At 36.4% G+C, this 19,189-nt stretch overlaps 1 protein-coding gene across 48 annotated transcripts in view; it reads right to left on the reverse strand.

The window, feature by feature from the left end:
- The window catches only part of ABI2 (abl interactor 2), a gene marked incomplete at both ends in the record, with an annotated part of 98,578 nt that overhangs the window by 18,299 nt on the left and 61,090 nt on the right, over nucleotides 1-19,189 (reverse strand). For 9 of the 48 annotated variants that reach the window (XM_079709705.1, XM_079709698.1, XM_079709677.1 and 6 more), the window contains 4 exons: nucleotides 4,896-5,054; nucleotides 10,807-10,931; nucleotides 11,656-11,802; nucleotides 15,229-15,326. In XM_079709705.1, coding sequence (XP_079565831.1) covers nucleotides 4,896-5,054; nucleotides 10,807-10,931; nucleotides 11,656-11,802; nucleotides 15,229-15,326 — 529 coding nt within the window. Of the gene's footprint in view, nucleotides 1-4,895; nucleotides 5,055-9,605; nucleotides 9,786-10,806; nucleotides 10,932-11,655; nucleotides 11,803-15,228; nucleotides 15,327-19,189 lie in introns of all 48 variants that reach the window. The other 39 variants (XM_079709688.1, XM_079709689.1, XM_079709679.1 and 36 more) reach the window with 8 other exon arrangements.

The raw sequence follows: 19,189 nt of genomic DNA on the forward strand, positions 1-19,189 counted from the left end.
ATTAAAAAATGGACAGAAGAGGGCTTCCCTGGTGGCACAGTGGTTGAGAGTCTGCCTGCCGATGCAGGGGACACGGGTTCATGCCCCAGTCCGGGAAGATCCCACGTGCCGCAGAGCAACTAGGCCCATGAGCCATGGCTGCTGAGCCTGCGCGTCCGGAGCCTGTGCTCTGCAACTGGAGAGGTCACAACAGTGAGAGGCCCGTGTACCGCAAAAAAAAAAAAAAAATGGACAGAAGAAGTGAAAGGACATTTTTTGAAAGAGAAAATGCAGATGGCCAACAGACACATGAAAAGGTGCTCAACATCGTTAATCATCAGGGAAATAAAAATCAAAACCACAATGAGATATCACCTCACACCTGTCAGAATGGCTATCATCAAAAAGAACACAAATAACAAATGCTGGTGAGGATGTGGAGAAAAGGGAACCCTTGTACACTGTTGGTGGGGATGTAAATTGGTGCAGCCACTGTGGAAAACAGTATTGAGGTTTCTCAAAAAAACTAAAAACAGAACCACCATATGACCCAGCAATTCCACTCATGGGTACATATCTGAAAAAAAACCCAATAATTTGAAAAGATACATGCACCCCAATGTTCACAGCAGCATTATTTACAATTGCCAAGATATGGAAACAACCTAAGTGTCCATCAACAGATGAATGGATTAAGAGGATGTATACACACACAATGTAATACTACTCAGTCATAAAAAAGAATGAAATTTTGCCATTTGCAGCAACATGGATGTACTTGGAGGGCATGATGCTAAGTGAAATAAGTCACACAGAGAAAGACAAATACTGTATGATATCACTTATATGTGGAACCTAAAAAATACAACAAACTAGTGAATATAACAAAAAAGAAGTAGGCTCACAGTATACGTATAGAGAATAAACTAGTGGTTACCAGTGAAGGGGGGCAATATGGGGCGGGGGTGGGGAGTAGGAGGTATAAACTATTGGGTGAAAGACAGGCTCAAGGATGCACAATATTATGCAACATGGGGAATAGAGCCAATATTTTGTAGTAACTGTAAAATGGAAAGTAACCTTTAAAAAATATATTTAAATTTTTTTAAAAAGGCATTGCCAAACAAACAAACAAACAAACCATGGAGAGTTTTCTCTCTCTCTTTTTCCACCATGTGAGGATACAACAAGACAGCAGTCTACAACCTCAAGAGGGTTCTCACCAGAACTCAACCATGCTGGCATGCTGATCTCTGACTTTCAGCCTCCAGAACTGTGAGAAATAAATCTCTACTGTTTATAGCTACCCAGTCTATGGTACTTTGTTATAGCAGCCCAAACTAAGACACTTACCAAACTAGGTTAATGTACGTAAATGTACATGTACAAATACATATGTATATTTTTCTTTACCACCAAGGTGCTTCATATTTATATTGAAAGTAAAAACTGTTAAAACTTGTGATTAGCCCTATTTGTTTCAATGACACTCCTTGCTGATGACAAGATGAATGATAAACCAGTATTCCTATTTCTTTGGCTGGATTAGGTTAAGAAACAATGAGAACCAAATAGGATTCATTTTATGTTCTGAATGAAGTGTTCCTTTCATTAACTTGCTTCTGAAATAATCTCATTAGAAAACAATTATTGTGCTCCTAGGACTTGGCACTATGCACCGGGTGCTCCATATTTTAATTCGTATGTTATAACGCCATTTCAAACTCAAATCAAATATAGTAGCAGTGCTGTTAGATTTACATCTCACAGTAAACCTCACTGAATTTACAGTCACATGAATCCCAGCCTGTTAGCTCACTTCCTCAGAAGCACAAATCCATGTCAAGCCTCCAGTTGCAAAAAATATGCTCATAAAACACAAACCTGGGATCACTGTTAAACCAGGGAATTAGCTACTTGAGAAAGCATAACAAATTTTCTCATTTTAAATATGAAAAAACAAGGACCACTGTAAGACCAGTGGGAATAATACAAGAGACTTACATAATAATCTAATGCAAATAAAATGAAAGTGCATCTAACAGCCTCCGAATACTGGCTTACAAAGCATTAAGTGTTGCAAGAAGAACTTTTCAAAGAACATAATTTAGTTTAAATTTTTTTTTAGTTTAGAAAAAAGCACTCTGATTATTCAACTAAGTTGTAGCCACCCTCTTTAAACAGTTACCAAATCCCCGGAGAAGAAAGGCAGAACTTAACTGAGAGAAGTACATGAAAACAAACTAAATAAATTGCCTCACACATTATGCTGAAGGCTCAAATATCTCAATTCACTTTATACTTCCCATGAGTGTGAAAAATACTTTCATTAACATCATTCCTTAGAGTAGGTTATTTTTCTACTTTAACATATACTTTCAAGTATGTTAAAATCAGACTTACAAAGAAGTATTAAAAATATGTACTTAAAACACATTTAAATAAATAGCCTTCAAATAAATTCCACCAAGAGGTGGAATATTTTAATCAGGGTTCTCATAAGACCAGTATTTTGGTATGTACATGTATATAGCATGAAATATCCTTGTATATACTTTCTGAATATCATGTACACTTGGTCCCAAGCTGTAACAGTAAAGCATCTCTCAGCTCCATTAAGGAACTGGCCCATTTTGGACTGACACCATTCTTTCAAAACTCTATTTAAGGGTAAGGAAGGGCATAAGGGCCATAAGAAATAATTGTCTAGACTTCCAAGAGGGTCAGGGAGACAGCTTATCTTCAGCAGAGCTATGAAACAGGCCATATCTAACAAATTAAAATTTAAAAATAAAATATTCATTTAAGTACAAAATAGCACCTGTACAAATATGGGTTTGGAACACATGATTTAAAAGTAGAACGTGAGAAAGACAGGCATATTTGTCAAAATGGAGCTCAAAATGAGTTAAAAAGAATGGCACACCCAAAATCATTAAGTGTGGTCAAAGACAGCAGTGAAATAGATAGATAGACAGATAGATGTATAACTCAATCACTTTGCTGTACATCTGAAGCCAACACAACATTGTAAGTCAACTATACTTCAGTAAAACAAAATTTAAAAACAAATAAGAGAAGAATAACCCCCCAAATTTTAAGGTTATAGATTTTAATTTGGTCATAGTTAACTACTAGGAAAAGAAAAACTACTCCTTTTTAAGACTCATAATGTGATCACTGGGTAAAAAAATGCACATGTATATTTCTTAAAATAAATAATCTAATGTAAATTTTTTAAAAAAGAAGTCTATTTCAATATAGGCAGATGGTAATCACACTACAGTGTGCACTGGTTAGACTATATAGTCATTTATGGCATTTAATTTACAAGAGGGACCCAAAACAACGAGGGCATCTGAATAAAGTTAACAAGAGATTCATTTCACATTCAACAAGTAGTTACTGAGCACTATTCCCAGGATATAACAGATTAAAAAACTGACAAGGTCTCAGGTTCTCATGCACTTTACATTACAATGTGGGCATCCTCCATCCCACCCTCCTACCCTTGGGAGGGTAAGAGAAAGATTTTTTTTAATATGAAGGTAGGTAGGATAGGATAGTACAATAGAAATAACATGGAACTTTGAGTCAGATGACCTAAATTCAAATCCTAACTTGATTATCACCTCAGTCTGTTTCCTCACCTGTAAAATACAGATGAAAATGATCACATGATTATAAGAATCAAATGATATAAAAAATATAAAAGCATTCTTTAAGCTCTGTTTATGTAAGAGGAGGATCAAATTTCTTCTGTAAGATTTCAAAGGATATAACAAGGTTTCACCAAAAGGTAGACAGATTTCAGCTCCATACAATTTAGGGCTCATCCAAGATGGAATGGGCTGTCCCCTAATATTACAGGTGATCACACATGGGCTTACTGGCCTCTTGGCCAAAATCCAGAAAAACACAGTAAGTTCACATAACATGTCCACAGTAGTCACAGAGTATAATATTTGCTCTTACCCTCTCTGGGGAAGAAGCAAAACAAATGATTATGTTTAGTATTAAATATGTGCCAGATTAGTTCTTCTGCATGCATGATGCAACTGAAAGGTGACTGTTATATCTGGATCAATCTGTCCAAGTCCCAGTTTTTCCATCATAGGTCTGGTAGGAGAATTGAAAAAGATAGTGTAACTGCCCACCATAAAGCAGCTTCAAAAATGTCATTTCCCTTTTCCTTTGCCACTTATAAACTCTGTTCATGTATGCTCAACTTTCATTATTTGCTATTCATAGAGCAAGGGTATCTGATTAAGTAAGAAGGAAATACTGTTCAGCACAATATTATTTTAAAAAACAAATAATCACTAACACATTAAAAAAGATTCCGTTCAAAAAAATTAAGTTCGGGGCTTCCCTGGTGGCGCAGTGGTTGAGAGTCTACCTGCCAATGCAGGGGACATGGGTTCGAGCCCTGGTCTGGGAGGATCCCACATGCCACGGAGCAACTAGGCCCGTGAGCCACAACTACTGAGCCTGCGTGTCTGGAGCCTGTGCTCCGCAACAAGAGAGGCCACGATAGTGAGAGGCCCGTGCACCGTGATGAAGAGTGGCCCCCACTTGCTGCAACTAGAGAAAGCCCTCGCACAGAAACCAAGACCCAGCACAGCCAAAAATAAATAAATAAATAAATAAATAAATAAATAAATAAATAAATAAATAAATAAATTTAAAACTATTAAAAAAAATTAAGTTCTGCAACTTTATATGGAAACCATGTTGACTTTTAAAAAAAGAACTGGAAAATACAGTATTAGCAACCTTGTATTCATTCTTCCACTCATTCAACAAATAGTACTAACCACCTACCATGTACTAGTCATTTGCAACTAAAGTTTTTTTCCGTGTAATTGAAGATTTTTAATTAGATATATTCCACAGACTGCAAAAGAAAATCTAACCTGGGTTCTGGCTATAAAAAGGTCCTCCGTTCATCTGATTCTGAAGGCTTGTTTGTGAAGTTATGGAAGGAGGGCGCCTATAGGGCAAAGAGCCCCCTATTGTTGGGGGAGTATGGCGAGTGGCAGGTCTATTCATGCTGTAGAACTGAACAGGATGACCTGGAAAAGGGACAGAACATAAATTTGTCACTAAAAGAAAATTATCTCAGACAATGAAATACTTTAGGTACAATGCCTGAATCTTAATAAGATTATTAAAAATAACAATATTTAGCTAATTAATTGCCATCTGACAAATATTAATGCAAGGTGACAGTTATTGCTCAGCTGACAGTATATCCAAGTGCAAAAGCAGGAAAGTAGGTAAATAAAATTATGATTAAGTTTGGAAAAGCTATATCTAAACAGATTACTAATTAATATTATGATTTTATTAAATTAGTAATTTGATAGGGTTTCAAAATCATCACAATTAAAATTTATGGGGGGCTTCCCTGGTGGTGCAGTGGTTAAGAATCCTCCTGCCAATGCAGGGGACAGGGGTGCAAGCCCTGGTCCGGGAAGATCCCACATACATGCTGTGAAGCAACTAAGCCCATGCGCCACAACTACTGAGCCTGTGCTCTAGAGCCCACAAGCCACAACTACTTAGCCCACGTGCCACAACTACTGAAGCCCGCATGCCTAGAGCCCGTGGCTCTGCAACGAGAAGCCACGACAATGAGAAGCCCATGCACTGCAACGTAGAGCAGCCCCCGCTTGCTGCAACTAGAGAAAGCCCGTGCACAGCGACGAAGACCGAACACAGTCAAAAATAAAAACAAATGAACAAATTTGAAGAAAAAAAATAATAAAATAAAATTTATGGCTCACTTCCTCCCAAAAAACACCAGCAATTAAACACTGAAAACTAAACTCAACAAGATAAGAATAATGTTTAGAAAAGCAAAAGAAAAACTGTTTGACACACAATCTTATTCCAAAATAATAATAACAGTAATAAATTTAAGGTAGCAAGCCAATTTGTTTAAAGGAAATCATAAAATATTTCAGCAAAAGGTCAAGTGACATAATTCCAAATCACATTTTTCAATCTAAAATATCCTTCTCTAAAGTTAGATTATTTTGTCTTAAACTTAGACTTTAACAAATTTACAATTATGAAAAAAAGCTAAGATACAAAAAGTGTATCAAAAATATCTAATTTTTAGTATCATCCTGAACGTGTTCATATTTATCATCAATTTCATACATTTTGCTCTCTGAGAGCACTTCAACAACTAATGCCAACAGAAGACACTCTTTCCTAATCCAGCCAATTGCGTAGTTCAATCCAGTTCCTAAATTTTATCTTGACTCCACTTGTACTTAAAATCATTAGCTAAGGGCCTACTGTACAGACAGACCAAGTACTGGAGCACCCATGAGAGAGCAGGCAAGAAAAGAGAAGAAGGGGGAGGAATGGGGGAAGGGGAAGAGTGAGGGAGAGAAGAGGAGGGAAGAGAAAGGTGAGCGGAAGAAAAGGAGGGGGGAGGGGAAAGGAGAGGAGAGAGGACCATGGAAGAAGGGAAGGGAAGAGGTGAAAAGAGAAAAACACAACAATTTTTCTTCTTTTCCATGACTGTAAAATGGTTTTACATGACTAAAACTGATCTTCAGGAACTGTTAAATTTATCAAACTTGGATTCATATGGTTCCTCATATAAAGAATATTATAGAAGCACTCAAGGGCTGCTATAGGATTTACTCTTCATACGTACGACAGTATCAAAACCCAAAACTCAATTCTGTTGTATAAAAATCTTGAGTAGTCAAGCTCAAACATAATCCACTGTCAATTTATACAGCCATGATAAAAGTGTAAAAGCATGTAAACTAATAAGCTATTTTTTAGAAGGTATATTTTGTCATTTGAATCACACATTACTGGCATTTTAGGCATTAATCTGTAACACCCTAATACAAACCTAGAATCATCAAGTTAAAAACTCTGATATTTAACACCATTATGAATTTTATATAGTTAGATCCAGTCTAAAACCTCCCATGTTATAAGCCATCAGTGATCCAAAGACACTAAATAAAGACTCTATTCAAACCATTAATGAGGCATTTATTTTGCTTTGAGCTGAAAAACAAAACTACAGTTTAATTACCATAGACCTAACTATAAAAACCTGAAACTAAAAACTTCTAGAAGAAAACAAGACAAAAATCTTTTGTGACCTTGTGTAAGATAAAGAGTTTGTAAACACAACACCAAAAGCACAATCCCCAAAACAACAACAACAAAAAAAAGCAATGAACGAGACCATCAAAATAAAGAACTTCTGCTGTTTAAAAGGTACCATTAAGAGAATGAAAAGGTAAGTCACAAAATATTTGCAAGTCAAACAATTAATAAAAGGCATATTCAGAATATAAAAGGACTCAATAAGAAAACAAACAACCCAATGAAAAAGGTGTGTGAGGGGAAGCAAAAACATTTGAACAGACATTTCACCAAAGAAGATGGCAAATGAGTACATGAAAAAGATGTTCTACATCATTATTCATTGGGGAAATGTCAATCAAAACCACATGAGAAACTATTATACACCTATGAGAATGGCTAAATTAAATATACATATATATATGTGTGCGTGTGTGTATATATGTATATAATGACAATACCATGTGCTAACAAGTATGCAGAGCAACTGGAAGTCTCACACACTGCTGGTGGGCATGCAAAGTTGTACAACCACTTTGGAAAACAATTATGCAATTTCTTCTAAAGTTAAGCATTCGCTTACCAGACAACCCAGCAATCCTACTCCCTAGGTATTTACCCAAATGAAATGAAAGCCTATGCTCACACAAAGTCTGTGTGTGAATGTATTTGGCAGTTTTTTCATAATCACCCAAAATTGGAAATAAATCCAAATGTCCCTCAATTGGGAAAGGGATAAACAAACTGTGGTAAATCCATTCAATAGAACACTACTCAGGAATAAAAAGGAACAAAATAACAAAACATGTAATAATGCATAAATCTCAAATGCACTGTGCCAAAAAGCCAGACCCAAAAGGTTACGTTATGTATGCTTCCATTTATGGTATTTTTACAAAGGCAAACTTTAGAGAAAAAACCAAACAGATCAAGAGGTTGCCAGGGGCTAAGAGTGAAATGAGTGAAATGAGTGAAATGGAAGGACTGCCTACAAAGGGGGCATGGAGGAAATCTGGGGATGATAGGACTGTTCTATACCTTGACTGTAGCTGTGGTTATATCACTGTATACATTTGTCAAAACTCACATTAGTCCATACTAGAAAGGGTGAATTTTACTGTATATAAATTATACCTTAATAAAAAGAAAAGAAAAAAAAGTATTTGGTGGGTGATTCAAAGACACTACATAAAAGAGATTATATTGATATAAGCTGTTAATAAGGCATTTACTTTGCTTTTTGTTAAAAAACTGTAATTATTCACTCATACAACAAATGTTGATGCAGTGCAGACTAGGAACCAGCACCTGTTATTAAATTATAATTTAATTACTAAAATGTTGACTCTAGGTGAGGGTGATTTGTCCTTTCTGGGCCTACAACTGATTTCAAGATGTATCCCTTACTCTACTGATGCGGGAGCATAACAAGATTTCTATATTTAACTAGCTAGAGTGGCCTAACAGAGTGGTATGTAGATCAAAGGACAGCTCATGTTTACATACACCCACTGCAGAAAGCTTTTCTTAAAAAGTGCTGTTACAGAAGCTATGTCATAAAACACCATCCAAAATGAATGGATTAACATGGATTTTTAAAATGTCTTTTAAAACACTTAAACACCTAGATACAGCAGCAGCACTGCACATATATTCTATGAAGTACTGCCCAGCTAAGGTGATGTGTGTCCAAACACATATATTTTTATAGTAGATAAGAACTTGTTTACTAAACCAGCATCACTATTAACTTTGAAAATATACTTTGTAGCAATTGAGCCTTTTTCTCCTTAGCCATGAAAACAAACTTTAGGTTGCAATTTTAAAACAGTAAAACACCAGTCAATCTTAAATTACAAATAAACTTGAAATCCTTAAAAAGCCCACTATGTGTTTCCAGTGCTGCTATAATAAGCAACAAATTCTGTTATAATAGACTTGTACTTTCAAACTGTTATATCAAATATTTCCTATAAAATATACCTTAAAATTGTTGTCATAGACTTTTCTTTTTATTAATGACATAACCTGTCACAAAGAATACTTCTAATAACAACTTCTCAAAACTGTATAGAAGGGACTTCCCAGAGGTCCAGTGGTTAAGGCTCTGTGCTCCCAATGCAGGAGGCATGGGTTCAATCCTTGATCAGGGAACTAAGATCCCACATGCCCAACAGCACAGCCAAAAAACAAACAAACAAACAAACAAACTGTAGAGAAGACAGCTCCATACTAAATTTGCAAATCTCTAGTAAATAAAATTCAAGCAATAAAAAATATATATTTGTGCTGTTCTACTAGAAAAATGAGAAACCTTACCCTGATTCCCTCAGGAAATTCTATTCTTCGGTCACATGCCATTTTCTAGTTAGCACATTATTCTTCAGATTTTTTTTTTATACAAACCACAAACAAACAAAAATCATAAAGCCAGAGTTCCAAGTAAGAGAAGAGCCAGACAATTGGATCTGCCTGCCAAAGAATAAACCAATACTCACCTGTAGGGGGAGTGGAAGAAACAACAGGGGGAGTTGGAGAAGTGAAGCCATCAGCAAGGGTCTGGGCACCCCCAGCGGCAGTGTCTGGGGCAGTGGAGGGAGGGACAGTAGCAGGAAGAGGGGCGGGGGCAGATGCAGAAGTAGCAGGAAGGGGAGGGGTACCAGCAGAGCCAGCAGGGGCTGAGGGGAAAGAGGAGTAAGAGGCAGCATTAATGAGGCAGTTCCATCAGGCAGGATTAGAAATGGCATTAGAGAACTTAATGTTAGATACTCAGTGCTTATCAATAACCAAAGAATAGAGAGTGTTAAAAACAAAGAATGAAGCTTATTATGTTAAAGGATTATTAAGGTTTGCAGCAAATAATTCAAGATGCTAAGGGTAATGTACAGGATTTTAAATTCATTAAAAGCATTCTTTTTTACCTGACAGCCATTACTCTAGAAGAAAAGTGCTCCCTTTTTATTGTTATTTTTAACATTCTGTAAATATTGATAGTATACAAAATGAAACACAACACACTAGAAAATGACAGTATTCCATTTTGAAGTATACAAATCAGAAAATAAAAATATTTCAGACATAAATATCTTATCAGGTAAAAAAGAATTTAAAAAAAACACCTCTTTTTCATGATTTTTAAAAAGGTATTATCTATTTGTTATTATAAGTAAGTTAAATATGTAATATTCTATCCTTATGTCTTTTCTGTCATGTTTTTAAAACTAAATTTTAACTTTGTGTCCTCAGATTAAACAAGTACATTTTTCTGTTTCAGACAAAAGAGGGTAGCATTTCAGTGACTATCAAGTTCTCACAGTCCATGAGATTGAACTGTCAAAATTATATCTGCCCAATCCTTTGCTACCAATATGGTTCTCACACTGAGACCCCACTGTGCCCAAAGGCATGCACTGTCATAACACCAGCTGGAATTAAACATGTAACTCATTCCGGTGAAACCTCAACTCAAAGCACCAACTACGCCACAGCACCAAAGACACAAAACCAAATAACAAAGAAGTATGTGAACATAAACTCACAAATCATTTGGTTAAAAATAACAAACGCATAAAGACTTTTCAGCATCTACAGAGTCTTCGAGGGAAAAAAACCCTGATTATGAAGAAAGCCCAGTGTAATTAAATCAGAAATTGAATCCAAACTCAGCAAGGTGAAGATGAAGCACAATTCATGTTTTACCTGGAAAGACACTGGGAGGAGAAGGCGTAGGAACAGCAATGGGGACTCCCACACTCCCACTTCCACTGTTCTCCCGACTGCTGCTCCGACTACTAGGGTGGCTTCCTCCGCTACTCCCGCTGCTGCTAAAGAAACAGGCGCCACCAAAACATGAGTATTGATATACAGCAAGATACCGCCAGCATTTTCCAAAATTTTCTGAAACGAATATAGCTACAAAATGATAATTCAAAAGCCCTCCACTTAAAAGATGAATTTCTTAATAAAGTAAGGAAAAAAGCTGAGTTCTTTGGCTACCTTTTAATAAGCATGTATTAAAGAAACAGAAAGAAAAAAAATTCTCCATAAACATAATGATAAATCATGGGGCTTGACACATAAAAATAATATTACTTTCTTTTATTCCAGTTTAATGGCTGTCTGAAGAAACCTCTTTTATAATAAAAACAGTTTTCCTAAACAAATTATTTGATTAATTTTATTTGTAATGATATCATGATATACTATCCCATATTAATGTTTTATTGCATATAGTTTTTCATCTGTAAAGTTCCACCAAAAAACAACTTGAAATTTCCCACATCTGGTCAATTATTTTTTTCAGGTCAACAATAACTATTAATCTTGCAGAGAAATTTGCACTTTGAGATGACTGTTCTCTTTCAACTTCCTGGCTGCTCAAAGTTGCATCAGAACATGAGAAGAGAGACGTAGAATCAGATGAGGTTTGGGGCAGCAGAGTGAGGAAGAGAACTTAGTGCTTGGAAAATGAGAGAGATTTAACTGAAGTTATCTGAACAAATTATGGTACTATGACCATCACATTTTGCGCTGAGGTAGAGAAAATACCTGTAAGTTCGATTTCTTTGATTCACAGAAGCTGTCCTCACAGGGCTCTGCTGCGAGGGAGCCATAGTACGGGCTGGGCTAGGTACGTAATCATTTGGTACCACTGGAGGGCGCACTGGCTCCAGTGTGCGATAGGGGGAGTGCCGCCTACAAAAAGAAGAGCGTATGTATTGTGTGATTAGCAAGTTTCGGCACAATCAATTCAGAGCTGCCAGTAGTGAAATACAGTTTGTACTCGGAGGTAGTAGAACGTGTTTTAATAAAACCCAGCTACCAACTTCAGTCTTCCCTTAAGTATCACTTCTCCACCATTAGGGTTTTGATGCATATTGTTGTATTTTAGTCTCCAACTTCATTTCCCTCTGCTAATGCGATTTTGTTCATTCATTCTGAGAGCATGAAGATTCTACTACCAGGTAAGCCAATGTTTCCCAGACTCTCTTCTTAGATGAGTTCAAATTATTTTAGTGCCATGTCAAATTCCCCCAACTGCACTGCATAAATGCACTAATTATCCTCCTCACCTCTCTCGCCCTAACCAAAAACTCAGACAGGGTAAATCAGTCTAGAACATGGCTCCACAACCCCCGCGCTGATGATCAATAGCAACCCTAACAAGTCACTTCCCTTTCTATAAGGTACAGAAATAAAACCACGTCCACACACAGAAATATATAATTTAATCTCATCTCCTTCCATTCTCACTTCACATCCTCCTTCAGCTTTCACCGTGATTGCTCTTACCTCTTACCCTCTTCACAGTTCAACATTTAAAAGGGAGAAAAGGAAAAAAAAGATCACCTAAGTCTTTCTACCTTATTTGAAGTACAAAACAGACTGGATTTCATTAGCATATCTCCCTCTTTTTTTCAAAATTTCCTTTTAAAAGAAAAGAATGAGAAGAGCAAGAAAGGAAATATGATAGGAAATAGGATGCACACTGGAACACTAGTAATTATTGAGTTAGTTCTCATCTTTAAGTTTCCAAATAACTTTATGACAATGATAAATACTCAACTGACACGAAACTGATATTGTGTAGATGAGATTCTGGTCTTTAACTGGATCTCAAGATGTGAAAATTAAAGAGCTTTCTTTTCCTAAAATGATGTTGCTCACCTGACTTATGTATTTCTCAATAATTCACTTCCCAAAAAGCTCCCAAGGTTCCTTTAAATACTGTTCTCCTGGACCACTCGAGTTTTGGCTCATTGATTCTGGATGAGATTACTCTGCAATGACCCTGTCTACTACGCTCAAAATCTTCTTGCATAAACAAATATACATATTATTAAAAATAAGTAACAGGCACTAGACATGATAGTGGGTCAAAGAAAGAAAAAGGAACGTTAGGACCTTGGATTTAAAATACAAAAAAGGGGCTTCCCTGGTGGCGCACTGGTTAAGAATCTGCCTGCCAATGCAGGGGACACAGGTTCGAGCCCTGTTCCGGGAAGATCCCACATGCCGCAGGGCAATTAAGCCCGTGCACCACAACTGTGAGCCCGCACGCCACAGCTACTGAAGCCCGCGCGCCTAGAGCCTGTGCACCGCACCAAGAGAAGCCACCACAATGAGAAGCCCGCACACTGCAATGAAGAGTAGCCCCCGCTCACTGCAACTAGAGAAAGCCCGCATGCAGCAACGAAGACCCAACACAGCCAAAAATAAATAATAAATTTATTCTAAAACATAAATAAAATAAAAGACAACAAAGTTTGGCCATCTCTGAAGTTATGATGTAAACATAAAACACCATGAAATACGAAACTGACTGATTTCCAATTTTTCCCAGACAATAAAAATGCTCTGTTTCATGCAAGAAAAAAAAACCTTTGCTGAGAACCATACAGTGAAGACAATGATAAAAAAAAAAACAAGGTTAAAAACTAGGGGCAGAGGACAAAACATGGTAGCTGGGCAAAGACCGCGAAAAAGCCAGGCTGTGACCATCAAGTGGCTAGTGGTGCCCAGCCACTCTGGTCTCCGAAGACACTGCAGAGCCCTTGCTAATATACAAGGAAAACAAATACTAGTGTATGAGTAAACCTTTAAAATTGGGGAGCAACAGAAAATTTTATTTTACTAGGGTTATCTTTTTTTTTTTTTTTTTTTTTTTGCATTACGTGGGCTTCTCACTGCTGTGGCCTCTCCCGTTGCGGAGCACAGGCTGTGGACGCGCAGGCCCAGCAGCCATGGCTCACGGGCCCAGCCGCTCCGCGGCACGTGGGATCCTCCCAGACCGGGGCACGAACCCGCGTCCCCTGCATTGGCAGGCGGACTCTCAACCACTGCGCCACCAGGGAAGCCCCTACTAGGGTTATCTTGCTAACAATCTTGATTCAAAATCATTAGATCCATTAGATACTCTACATGATAAAAATAGACATTCCACAGGAAAATAAAACAAATACTTCCTCTTGACCTGATTCTCCACTCTCACCCTGTACAATTATAACCTACCACACATCATCTACATTCTACCCTGAAGTTTAAATCTTATTTAAGCTACTAGATTCTTTCCCCTCTAATCTAAGCAGGATTTTTTGTCCACCCCAAATAAAATCATCCTATTCCTGGCTGGAAATCATTTTTATTCTTTTGTTTCGCACTCTCCTAACTATAATTCCTCCTCCAACATCATCTTTCTTTGCTTGATTAGGTTGCTGGGGTTTTTTGTTTGTTTCTTTTGTTTGTTTGGTTAGTTTTTTGTTTTTTGCTTTTTTTTTTTTTTTTTTTTTTTTGGTGAGGGGGCCAAAAAACAAGATTGCCAATTAAAAACTTTTAAGCATATATCACAAAGCCAATGGTAGTCAAAGCATTTTGTCTTACACATTTTTTAAAAATCCAATTCATGGTACAGTGACTCTGAAAAGTTGACAGAGGACAAATTACCCCCTTTTACAGATGAAAACACTGAACTGCTAAGAGGCTTACTATGCAACACGACACAGCAGGAGCAGAGCTGGACCACGATTTTAGTCACCTCACTGCTGGGTGATATTATGCCCACCTGATCACAAATCTTGATCATGATAAACCAAGTTTTTACACTAAGATGCTATAGAGGAAAAAAGTCAAGCTTTTCCATTAATTGACCATTTCTCCCAAAGTCAAATCCGAAGCCCAAGTCTGCAGACTGAATGAAAGCTCAGTATTCTCATAAAAACACAAGATATACAGAATTCTGTAATATGTACAGTATTTTCTTCAGAAGACTAGTTTGAATAAGAAAAGTCAACTATAATACAAAAGACTAAAAATTTTCTGAAAATAGGAATTAGAGTGTAATTTATAATAAGCCATGAACTCAGGTTAGGATTTACCTAAAATTTAAAATGCATTAGAAAAAATAATTTCTAAACAAAACATTTTTAAAGTATAAAGATGTTTCCCAGGTATAAAGTATAAAAGATGTTTTCCTTTTGGAAAAGTTACACACAAAAAAGATAATCCTAGGAAGAAAATGTTCTCTTTTCAAATATTTAAAAATAGTTTAAACATATATATTGTTTAGTTTCCACACAGCACTACATGAAACGGTTTTCAATTATTACTTAGTTACATACTCACCCAAGCGTCCCTTTCCCTGACATAGGGGGACTGGGGGGTTTCTGAGTTGGAGGTGTTGTACGCGGGAGCCCACCCATCTTCATGTTCTGGGTACTCACCTAAAAAAATTTTGAGGAAAAATCAATTTAACCTGTATGCAGTGAAACAAAGTGGCACTTTCAGGAAATAACATTATGCTATTTAACAAAGGAGGGGAAGGTTTAAATAGGAAAAAAAATTAGAGGCCATGCATTTCATACGCAATTTCTACTCTACTATCATTCTACAGTTGTACTCAAAGGACTCTTCCTAACGTGAGATTTTCAAATGATTATAAAGTTGTATGCAAAGACTTTATTTGCCATTAGGCCATCACACCAACAGATCACTGGTTAGACTATAAGATACTACATTCAATTGAAATCAAATAGGATAACTATATAAACTTTAGTTTTAATAAAGAGTAACTCAATCAGACAATAACGCCTTTAAGCAATTCCTTGTTTTTTAGATAGCAAGTTTACCATAAAAAACAAAAGATATGTTTCCCCCCCAAAAAATGCAACTTTAGTTTTGATCCATTGTAAGTAGAGAATATAAAATAAAGTTATATCATATACAGAGAAAATTCCATTTTTTAAAATTGTGGATCAGCCTTATAATTCAGATTTCTTTAATGTTCTCTTACGAAGAAATCACCTACCTGAAAACTGCCAGAAGTTAAGGCATGTTCCTAAACATCTGAACCAGAAAGGTAGGGCTGAGATATCCCATTCAATTGTGAGCGGTACAATGGCCACTGGCAATGTCCTAGTTCCAATGGGAATTAAACCCACTCAGGCCCAAAATGAAGATTCACTTAGGCATAGGAAAGATGTAACATAGTCCTAAATCAGAGCTAAGCCGTGATTCCTCACTATTCTATCCCCAACTGAAAGTGCAAGTGTGGGAAAGTTGGGTGATTTGGGAACCATGGATGCCACCAAAGGAGAAAGTCAGCACTTACACAGAAAGCCCTAGAAATCTGGGTACCTTAAAGAGTTAAGAGAAGTCATGCACAAAAATAGATCAAATGCAATCTCAAGTTGTTTGAGATTACCAATTGGTTAGAGTTAATAATGTTCACCACATATGTTCATACCTGACCCTATTTTAAGCCCCTAATATTCTGGATTGCCAAACACTTCAAAAAAGGATCTTAACTTTTCTAATAAGAATACATCAAGAGTACTCAAATTATACTTGTGAAATGAAACTGCAAGACTTTTGAAATCAGAATACACTTATAATTGTAATTTTAAAATATAAATTTTAAGAAAACAAATCATAATTATATAGAGTACTGAGGCTGACAAAATTAACTCTGGCTTAAATGGAATATTTAAAAATCCTAAAATACTACTTGTTATCCGAATAGGCAAGAAATAATATATCAAGAAACAAACTCTTCAAATGAATAGCCCAGTGAACAAGTTGTGTGTGATGTTAAAACAATCTTTAATGACAAATGATACCTTTGAAATATCAATATTTTTAAAGTTAAGCATTCATCTGTAATCCTTTTGTTATTGCTTTTAAACAACAAATACAAAACAAACTGGTTATCAAGGAAGAATAAAGATTAACTTATCCTTGCTCTCCCCCTCATTAATAAGCAGAGGGTATAATTGTATCTTAAAATGAAAATGTCAGTAGTTTTAAAAAAATTAATCCACATTTGGGGAAAATTTTAGGAGTAATATGACAAATAACCAATAGCTTTTAAAACTGTATATCTTAATTTATGATACCAGAAGATTTTTTAAAGTAGTAACCAAAGTCCTTTAAGCTCAACCTTAAACAACATAAAACCCAAAGTCATTTTAAGTGATGAAGGAGAAGTAAGTGAGCCAAACACTAAACTACATCAATTTGCTAGAAACAGGAAGGAAAAGGCGCAGGGAAAGAAAAAGAGTAAAACAGAATTTTATTCTATACATGGAATAGCTACAATACTTGAAAACAGCTTTCCAACTTGGATTTAAGGTTTTGGTATGTAAGGTGTTTTGTTTAAATTGCAGTATCTTCTCTATAAGTCTTTTAATCGACCCAAAACATAAAATAAACAATCTATAAATTAAAATCTGGTGGACATTTCTATACCTAAAACTTGATACATTTTATGATCTGTAGAATCATCAAATGGTTCTATTTGTTTGGTTAATGGGGTTTGCATGAGTAACTTAATTCACTTAAACCAAAGAGTCCCTGTGGAATGTCCAACTAATCTATTATTTTATACTTCACTGATGCTGTACTACCTCTGTATTAAGCTAAAAGAGTATTCAATATTTCTTCAAGGTAGCTTTCCTTGTGAAAAATGTTTCTACACTAAGTAAAACAATGAATATGCTATGCAGAATATACATACTGCCATCTAATTTGAGGAAAAGGGAAAAGAACAGGAATAACAGCCAAACAAAACTTAATTAATTATGATATAGATCTCACCTATGATAAAAGTTAAGAAACTGTATTTCACACCTAAAATAATTTGGTAAAAAATTACTTACTGGATACTCATCATGGTTCTAAAAACTACTTTGAGGGAAGTTACAGGGGGACACAACGCTTCCTGAAAAGGAGCAAAACACATGACTGAATTGTGAGTGTGGTGAAGGGGAACTTAACTAGAGAGAGAGGACATAGCACAAACTCAGGATAAAGCAACACTGCACCCACTCCATAATAGCAGTTCCACATGAAGCTTTAGAAAATGTAACACACACAGGCAAAACTCTCATCTGGCACATAAACGTGTCGTTAGCGGTCCTGAATCATGAATAGGAGTGCTCATGATACTTTTCAAAGTTTTACTTGGGAATTGGAACGAAACTTTGGTGGCTGATTCCAATAATAATTCAATTAATGTGGGTATTTTTTGATGCCACAAAGGGAAAAGTCATCATTGAGAGCTGAGTGAAGCAGGTCTTAGGCACATGGAGAAAGAGCAGGAAAGGTCCCCTTTTTTTTCCTGCCAGAATGAAACTCTCAAAACAGAAGAAATACTTCATTTAGGTGATGAAGGTTAATGCATGATCACAGCTCAAATAGTTTCCCACTGGCCTGGACTAAGAAATGCAGGTAATACCGAGAGTAAGAGCAGTTCCTTTATGACCAGAGCGGTCTGCTCTCCCAGACTCTGGAGATCACCACAACTAGAACCAACCATCAGGCCAATTATTATACCTTATTACTGCTTCTAAAGTGCTCAACTTTCCTGCTCTATCCTTTTTTGGTAAATGCAATACCCTCCTTGAACCCTGATATTTCATATATAACACTCATTACAAATCTTAGTGATTTCCAGTACCCTGTGAACTCCAGTATTTTTTATAAAGCTAGCTGGCCAGCCAAGTATCTCTAGTTCATAGAGCACATCACCTCTGCTATGAAGAAATCTCCCACGAAAAGATGACCTGCTGCAACTTAACAGTGACAGACACATTCTAAAATGACATCTGTGGTATATCCCTCATTTAAACCACCTACCACCAGGCTACTAGGCACAAGGGTAAAAGAATATGAAAAAGAAAAGAAGACAAAGGTCTGTAAAATGATTCCTCTGCTTTTAAGGAACTTATTTTAGAACAACTAAGACCCACATGTTTAAAACAAAAAGTAGTATCTACAAATTATATAGAAATCTCCAAAAAAGAAATATCAATGCAAGACAAAATGGCTACAGAAGGTTTCATAGAGAAAAATCTGAGCTAGAGTTAACAAGTCTTAAAAAGGACAAGATTTAAATATGCTAAGAGAAGAGGAGTAGTATGTATAGGTTGTGTCTGGATGTGGCGTGGTGAGAATGGGCAGCAGCTGTGGTCAAGCATCTCTAGGCTTTCGTTCAGTGCCCAGTATCGTTCCCCATTAGTTCCAACCAGTGCATAATTCCCTGGCTTCCTAGAGATCTTTATCCCTCTCCTCAGAGGATATATGTTCC

This window comes from Hyperoodon ampullatus, assembly GCF_949752795.1.
Source record: "Hyperoodon ampullatus genome assembly, chromosome: 8".
Taxonomy (NCBI): Eukaryota; Metazoa; Chordata; class Mammalia; order Artiodactyla; family Ziphiidae; genus Hyperoodon; species Hyperoodon ampullatus.